This window comes from Sus scrofa, chromosome 18 (assembly GCF_054392235.1).
Source record: "Sus scrofa isolate SSC_HxYL_T2T_F1_AM1 chromosome 18, Sscrofa_HxYL_maternal_Yorkshire_Landrace_v2.0, whole genome shotgun sequence".
Taxonomy (NCBI): domain Eukaryota; kingdom Metazoa; phylum Chordata; class Mammalia; order Artiodactyla; family Suidae; genus Sus; species Sus scrofa.
This window is the reverse complement of record NC_139400.1, coordinates 29,576,681-29,584,905: the sequence shown is the minus strand read 5'-3', so window position 1 is coordinate 29,584,905 and position 8,225 is coordinate 29,576,681. Positions and strand designations below refer to the sequence as shown.

The window sequence follows — 8,225 nt, the reverse complement described above, 5'->3', positions numbered from 1 at the left end:
GGTACAGCCCTGATGGACGCGTAGGCCCCAGATGGGAGGTACCCAAGAGGATGGGGAGAAAAAGGACCACAGAAACCCACTCAAACAGAGCCAGTTATCACCTTGCCTTCTCGTCCTTTTCTCCCTCCATCTCTTCTCCTTCCCAGCAATTTTCCTGACTTGCCTGGTAGTAAACAGGCACAGTTCACTCTCGTTACCTTATGGCACACGCCAGGCACTTTCTGACAGTCTCGGACCAGGGCCCAAGCAAAATTTACTTTCCTGGGTCTACATTCTACCCTCCCCGCCCCCCGCCACCTTCTCTGTCTCTTTCCCTTTCCTTTCTTAGAGTACCGAGCACAAGCAAACTAGTCAAATAACCAGAAAACTTATTTGAAAGGAAAGGGCAGGGAGACAAGGAAGTGGTACCCTTAAGGGTAGGAAGGGACCAAGTCTTTTCCTTTCCATTGGGAGCATTTGCAGCCTTATGTATATCAATACTTAAAACTATTCATCAGACGTTGACTTGCTCCTTTGCTTGTGTAAAATCTTCTCAGAAGTCACAGAATAATGAGTCTTGAGAAAGCAGCTGTGACTATGGATCTTCCTCATCTGTCCAAAACCACCGGGAAATACCAACAATCATAATTCATCCTACACTGAAGGGAATCGGGTGAGAAAATTGGGAGAGAATGATCCCTACCATCCAGTGTAGCTTGACATCCTGAGAAACTTTTCCAGGACACCATGAATCCTGACTTGAAGTATAATAAAGCGCCCATAAACACATTACTTCTAAAGTTTAAAATAGTAATTATGGACGTTTCAAGCCCGCCCACTAAGCCCACGAGAAAGATTTTTCCAGTGTAGCTGCCTACACACAAACACATACACACAATTCCAGGCTAAAAAAATCTATGCTGTAACTGAGGCAGTTCAAGCATGTGAGGCACTGTGCCCCACATCCAAGCTCTCGGATGAATAGAAAGAAATATCACTTACATCCTTTTCATGTCCATTCCCATTCACGCTCTCTGTGTCCAGACATACACAGACCATTAAGGAAGCACGCAGGTCAAGTTGGTCAGGTTTAATGATTCTGTGGTTGACGGTATTATCACTTGAACACATCACTTCTGTTCCATTAAGTCTGCTTACGGTAGAGAGACCAAGTCACTCAGCCTCTCAACCAGAACATCTTCTCTTTTTTTTTAAGGCCACACCTGCTGGCATGTGGAAATTCCCGTGCCAGGGACTGAATTCGAGCCAGAGGTGCAGCAAGGCCGAATCCTTAACCCATCGCGGTCAGGCCAGGGATTGAACCTGCACCTCTGCAGCAACCCGAGCCACTGCAGTCAGATTCTTAACCCACTGTGTCACAGCGGGAACTCTCCAACCAGAACATTTAATTAAACCCTTATGAAACAGATCACTGTGGTGAAATAACAGAAAGACACATATTAGTCCAGTCGGTGGCAAAGCTTTGGTCTTTAGGGTCTAAATATCTCCACAACCAGCAAGAAAAGATGATGAAAGCAAGGACTAGGGAAGTGACACTGTCTGAGCCCAACTTTCTGCATCCCTCCTTTAAGCAGTAACGTGCGGGGCAGGGCAGGCTTGTGAAACTCTTACTAACTCCCTGAGGGAGCAAAGTACCTGGTGACAAGAATGCAAATACCCCGGCTGCAGGGACAGGGAGATTTAGCCAGAATGCTCTCGATGGAGCAGCAAGTACCCCAGCCTGGCCTCGGCTGAACTTCCACCACTTCCTATGAGGGTCAGAGCAACCTTCCGGAATCCTCTGCAGCAACTCATCCCCTTCTTCCCTGTCCCTACAAAGGCAGAACCAGCTGGGGGAGGGGGATGTAAACATCTGAGCCGAGTCCTTGCATCCAGGCGGGAGCAGAGCTTCCTGGTCAGACCCTTTCTGGAAGCAGTTAGAATTTTTTTTTTTTTTTTTTTGGTCTTAATGGAAGTCCAGTATTGGGGAAAAGACAGCAAGTCATTCACTCACAATCTCAGGCCAACCTTGGGCAGACAGGTTAAGGCAGGGACAAGCGAGAGAGGTCTATTACAACCCTATCCAGGCCAAAAGCAGGTCACTCGGCAAATCCCTACGACCCCACTGGGGCTCAGAGCTCTGTCCAGGATGGTCACAAGTGGTGTGTTCTGTCCACTCCGATTAGGTCGTAGCCAGCCCTAACTAGCCCAAGCTCTCCAGTTACAGGACGAACTATTCCTTTGCCCTCTGGGCTTGGGGAGAATATGTCGCAATTTCAAACTTCCCGGTCCCTCTCCAGCCGGGATTTACGTCCCCAGAGAATTGGGGCAGCAGTGAACCAGGCTCAAGACCGTGATGAGATGGAGTAAATATCTGGTCCCTGTGCACGTTTAGAAAGTAACTGAACTCCCTTTGGAGTCACATGTACTCCAAGCTCTGAGCTAGGAGTATGATATTAAAACCAAAACAAAAAACAAAACCCCACAAAAAACCGATTTTAAAATTTAAAAGACTCTCAATGATCTCACGTCTTCAACTTTTGCACCTCTCCATCCTAACCCCTTCCCCCTCCTCCCCAGCACACACACCACCCAAAGATGCTGTCCCAACACCTTCAGCCTCTCTGGGGCCCAAGGATAAAACGGCCTTAATGGCATCTTGCGGAAAAATCCCAGCCCACCTCAAGGATTCCTCCCAGTTCGACACAGAGAAGAAATGAGCGATCACCTAGGAGAAAAGGCAGGAGACACCAGATCCTGTCCCTTCCCACAGAAGAGGCACAGACATTGTGGGGAGTTTGTGAAAATGGCATCATCTCTTGCCAGAAGGCCACCAACTACCCGCGGCCGGGAGCCGCATAATGACTTGCTTCTCCTCCGGACTGAAGTGCAAGATAGTGAGGATGGCTGTGAGCGTCTGCTGGCGGCCCAGGGCGTCGGGCAAGGTCAGGAAGCGGTAGATGATGTTCTTGAGGTACTCCAGGTTGGCCCCCTCCCGGCTCTGGTCCCTGATGTTCTTTTCGATGTGGCTCTGCAGGGCTCCCACCTCCTCTCGATGCCGCTCCCCCTCCTCCAGCAGCCGATCCTGCAGCTGATGCACCTCCACCTCTAGCCGGTGTCTCTGCTTCCTCAGCGATGTGATCTCCACCTCCTTGCGAGCCAACTGCTCGGCGTACAGGAAGAAAGTGGGCTCGCTGGCGGCAGCAAGTTGCAGGGCTTGGGTCAGGCTGTCCGGGGAAGATGTGTCGGCGGGGTCTCCAGGCCCCGAGCCACCCACGGGGCTTCTGCGTCCCGGCAGCCCGGAGGACAAGGCCACGGAACGCAGCTGCTCCAACTCCAGGTCCTTCTCGGCCAGCACAGCCAGGGCGCGGTCCCGCTGCTTGTGCAGCTCCTCCTCCAGCTTGAGCGTGCGGTCCCTGAAGTCCAGCTGGCTCCGCTCCAGCTCCTGCCGGTGGGTGTGCTGCAGCCGGGCCAGCTCCTGCTTCCAACCCTCGGCTTCCTGCTGGTGCTGGCGCTCGAGCTCCTCACACGACAGCCGCAGCGAGATGTACTTCTCCTTCAGCTCGGCCAGCTGCTCCTGGGCTTCCTCCAGCTCCTTGCCCAGGTTCCCGTCTTTGGTGTTCTTGCTCTTGAGGACGACCTGAGCCCGCACCTTGTACCTCTCAAACTCCTCCTTCAGCTGTTTCAGCTCCTGCTGGTAATAGAGCGCCGTAGCCTTCTCCCCGTCGGCAGCCTCCGAGCTGGGCATTATCTCCAGGTCGCAGAGCTTCTCCACGTCCAAGGTCGCCTGGCTCTTCCGGGCTGCGACCTGCAGCAGCTTCTTCAGCTTCTCCATCTTGTCCTTTAGGACATTGACATCCAGACTGGACTCCTCTCCATGGCTGTCCAGAGGGGACCGGCTGGAGGCCGCCAGCGCCAGCGTCCTGTTCTCCAGGTCCAGCTGCAGAATGCGCTCCTTCAGCTTCTGGATGGTCAGCTGGTCTTTTTGCTTGGCTTTCTCATAGGTGCCCAGCAGTTCTGACACCTCGGATATTTGATTTTCCAGGGCTGCCACCCTCTGCTCTTCCACCTGCGACTGCTGGCGTAGCTGATCCTCGGCCAGGGCTGTCTGGAAAACAAGGGAACAGATGGAAGTGCATCCAAAGAAGCCACAAGGCCTGATGGCAAACTCTGGGAAGGCAAGAGAAGGTGCTGCAGAAGGGTCACGGGATGGGGGTGGCCTGATAAAATGGGAACTGGGAAGTTTTCTTCTCATTTGGGAGCTAACCCAAGTTCCTATAACCTGCTTGGGGTCTGCTCCCAGACACACATTGTACTAAACAATAGTAAGGACCTTCGTAGATCTGCTGTTGTCTTGCTTATTATTTCTTTCTTTTTTTTTTTTTTTTTTTTTTTTTTTGTCTTTTTGTCTTTTGTTGTTGTTGTTACTATTTCTTGGGCCGCTCCCGCGGCATATGGAGGTTCCCAGGCCAGAGGTTGAATCAGAGCTGTAGCCTCCGGCCTACGCCAGAGCCACAGCAACGCGGGATCCGAGCTGCGTCTGCAACCTACACCACAGCTCACGGCAACGCTGGATCATTAACCCACTGAGCAAGGGCAGGGACCGAACCCGCAACCTCATGGTTCCTAGTCGGATTCGTTAACCACTGTGCCACGATGGGAACTCCTTGCTTATTATTTCTGCTTTCTCCTCCCATAGGCCAAGCTCCCACAAAGTGTGCTTCCCCAAATCCCATGAAGAAACCATATGACATTCTTTTCCTTTTCCAATATTCCTGGAAGTTCAAAATTGACTTGGGGAGTTCCTGTCGTGACTCAGTGGTTAACGAACCTGACTGGCATCCATGAGGACACAGGTTCGATCCCTGGCCTCGCTCAGTGGGTTAAGGATCCGGCATTGCCATGAGCTGTGGTGTAGGTCACAGACTCGGCTCAGATCCCACACTGCTGTGGCCCTGGCATAGGCTGGTGGCTACAGCTCTGACTGGACCCCTAACCTGGGAACCTCCATATGCTGTGGGTGTGGCCCTAAAAACAGAGAGAGACAAAATAAAATAAAATAAAATTGACTTGGATTTCTCCCCACACTGAAAGGAGACATTGGAAAACAGCATACCTTTCCAGAAAAGGCAAATGTTGACTGCCAGCAATATAAGAGGTGATCTCTTCTGGAAAAAAATCCCTTTACCCCCTTCAGCCACCCTACCTAAAGCCATACACTGCTACCTATACACTGCTACACTCTTATCGTTCACTGCGCAGCTGCCACTGCACTGCTTCAAAGAGCAGAGCTGGTAAGATGCCAATGCCCAGACGCTCAGCGCTATCTGGCTCCAATCCAGCCTACACTCAGGAACTCCACATCCTGTTGGAAGCACATTCTGCAGAAACTGTCAACACCACACAGACAGAGTTTCCTGGTGGCCTAGTGGTTAAGGATCCAGCATTATCACTGCTGTGGCTCACGTTTGATCCCTTCACCCAGGAACCTCTGCATGCCTCGAGCACAGCCCAAAAAAAGAAAAAAGAAAGGAAAAGAAAAACACCACCACACACAGAAAAGGATTTCCCAGGACTCACAAGTGAAACTTTTTGAATGGCATCAAAAATCCACAGTGCATGGAGTTCCCTTTGCGGCTCAGCGGTTAACGAACCCTACTAGGATCCATGAGAATGTGGGTTCAATCCCTGGCCTTACTCAGGGGGTTAAGGATCCAACGTTGCCGTGAGCTGTGGTGTAGGTCACAGACGCAGCTGGGATCCCGAGTTGCTGTGGCTGTGGCCAGCAGCTGTAGCTCTGATTAGACCCCTAGCCTGGGAACCTCCATATGCCACAGGTGTGGCCCTAAAAAGCAAAAAAAAAAAAAAAAAAAATCCACAGTGTAGCCACTTAATTCTAACTACCAAAGGAGGGAAAAAAAAAAAAAAAAAAGCCCTAATACTTCCCAGGCTAAATGACTAATAATTACCTTCCTCATTTCCTGCTGCAACTGAGCCTGGAAATGGCTCTTAAGGCAAGCGGCCTCTTCCTGAAGCTCCTGCAGTCGGGGGTCCGGCCGATTCTTCTCATCTCGAAGAGCCTGTAGCTCACCTTTCAGCTCCTCCACCTCACGGGTCAGCTGCTTGGTCTGCAGTTCAAACCCTTCCACCTGACCGGCTGCATAGGCCTGTCCAGCCAGAGCTTCTCGAGTCTCTTCCAACCGAAGCTCCAAGTCCTGGCGCTGAGTCCTCTCCTCCTGCAGCAGTTTCTGGAGCTCACGCAGCATCAGGGCATGGTCACTCTGCTCTTGGGCCCGATCATGCTGTTGCGTGATAAGTCGGGCTTTGGTTTCTGCTACCTGCTCCTGCAGCCCCTTCAATTCTCCTTCCAGACGGCCCCTCTCCTCCTCTAACTTCTTACTGGCATCCTCTAGGTCCTGTTTCATCTTCTTTTTGTCAGCCAGATAAGAAGCTTCCATGCGGGACTTCTCCTGGGTGACTGTGGCCAAAGAGCTGGTCAAAGTAGCCAACTGAGTCTTTAGCTGGTGCACTCGTTTGTCCACCTCACCACCTCCAGGCGGTCCATCCCCACTGCTACTGCTAACGCCGCTCTCTGACCCGCTGGCCTCCTCGGACTTTGGAGGTGGTGGTCCACAGGCCGGTCTGTCATCTTCAACCCCAAACTCACCCTTGGTACTGGTGAGACTGGCGGCAGTATCCAAGCTGGTGGCGGTCCCAGTGCTGTCTTCGCTATGAGTGGAGCATCGATCATCCACAGAGTCGGGAAAGGTGAGGCTTTGGGGCTGGACACCTGCAAGGCCCACATCCGCCTCGTGGGATACCGACAGCACCTTAATGCTGGCCTCCAGCGCCTCTTTCTCTTTCAGCAGGCTTTTATAGGCGCGGACTACATCCTTGAGACGTGCCTGGTACTGGAGGAGCTGCTTCTTCTGCGTCTCAATGGTCTCCAGCAGGTCCCTCTTGCTCGGGCCGCCCCCGAAATTCATCCCAAACTTCTCCATGACGGTTCAGGACGGCTTGCTCTACGACAGCGTTCGGACAGGCTGGGAGAGGGTCACGAAGATGTTGGCGGGGGCTGTGAGCGACAGGGAGAGAACTGCCCACCCCCCCCCCCGCCCCGGCCGCACATCTGCTCCTCACAGCTGTTCGACACCGAATGTGGGGCGCGGCGGGGCAGCCAGGCAGAAGCGTCCGCCAGATCCCTGACAAGAGGGTGGGGGCTGGTCCTATCCTAGAGGAACAGACTGCCAAAGCTCACCAGAGGAACACACTGCCAGGGCTCGGCCCCACTGTTCCAGAGCCGCTCCGTGCCCCGCCGGCACCAGGAGCCGACGGTTTAAGCTGAGCTTAGCCGCATCCCGACTTCCTAACTCTAGCCACGAGTCAACAGCGCTTCCGGGTCCGGCTGGAAGTGACGACAGCGTGACGCATCAGACCCCGCCCCCAGTGAGCGCGAGGTGGGCGGGGTTAGTTCAGCCGGCGGTCTGGAGGCCGTTCAGCTGGGCCTCCAGCTGTTTGCTCCTGGCTAGAGCAGAGCAAGTAAAATCGGGTACCCAGGAGTGATGTTGGTTTGGTGAGGGCGCCTGATTTTGCCCTAGCGAGGGACCAGGACGACGTCGCACCGCGTCCTTACCAAAAACCCGGGTAAACGACGATGTTTGGGGGCTCAATACTTTTGCCCCTAAAGAGCAACAGTTAAGACTCCCATTTAGACCATGAAAATGGCAACCCTTTCGAGGACAGTATTTGGAACCCAGTAGGCGTACAGTATAATAATTATTAGCATCCTTCCTGAGTTCTGAGGTTATTCAACAGAGAGAAATATATATAGCCACGCTGTCCATCCTAAGTGCCAAATATATTGCAGGAAGATCACAGGAATTTTGCTGTTTAGTCTTTATAGTAATTCTGCTGAATGGGTATTATTAGCACTATTTTATAGAGAAACTTGAAGCACAGAGAGGTTAAGTGACACTCCCAAAGTCACACACAGCCAGTAAGTTTAGAATCCTATCAAGATCAGTCCCACTCGCCACATATCAAATGCTGTGCTAGATGATCACCTTGAAGAGATAAGGTCTTGAACACTGTAAACCAGCTATAATGAAAAAGAAATAAAAATCATTATATATTTTAAAAAAGAGAGAGAGAGAAGGTCTTGCCCTCAGGGAACCCATATCTAGAGAGAAACCAGATGTGCAAACACAATTATATGCAAAGGGGTATGGAAGTTAAGAGGAGCGAGG

General features: G+C 52.0%; 1 protein-coding gene across 2 annotated transcripts; it reads right to left on the bottom strand.

Moving 5' to 3' along the window:
* Nucleotides 1-1,054: 1,054 nt before the first annotated feature.
* On the bottom strand, nucleotides 1,055-7,367 carry GCC1 (GRIP and coiled-coil domain containing 1). Of its 2 annotated transcripts, none has more exons than XM_003134715.5 (2): nucleotides 5,949-7,367; nucleotides 1,055-4,087 (listed from the first exon to the last, which is right to left on the bottom strand). In XM_003134715.5, exons 1-2 carry the CDS (start codon nucleotides 6,978-6,980, stop codon nucleotides 2,792-2,794), a joined length of 2,328 nt encoding a protein of 775 aa, XP_003134763.1. In that variant the 5' UTR covers nucleotides 6,981-7,367; the 3' UTR covers nucleotides 1,055-2,791. The 2 variants fall into 2 exon arrangements, with proteins under 2 accessions (XP_003134763.1, XP_084861679.1); XM_085005553.1 differs by lacking the exon at nucleotides 5,949-7,367 and adding an exon at nucleotides 5,446-5,793 and having other exon boundaries at nucleotides 1,055-4,549.
* Between the last annotated feature and the right edge of the window lie 858 nt (nucleotides 7,368-8,225).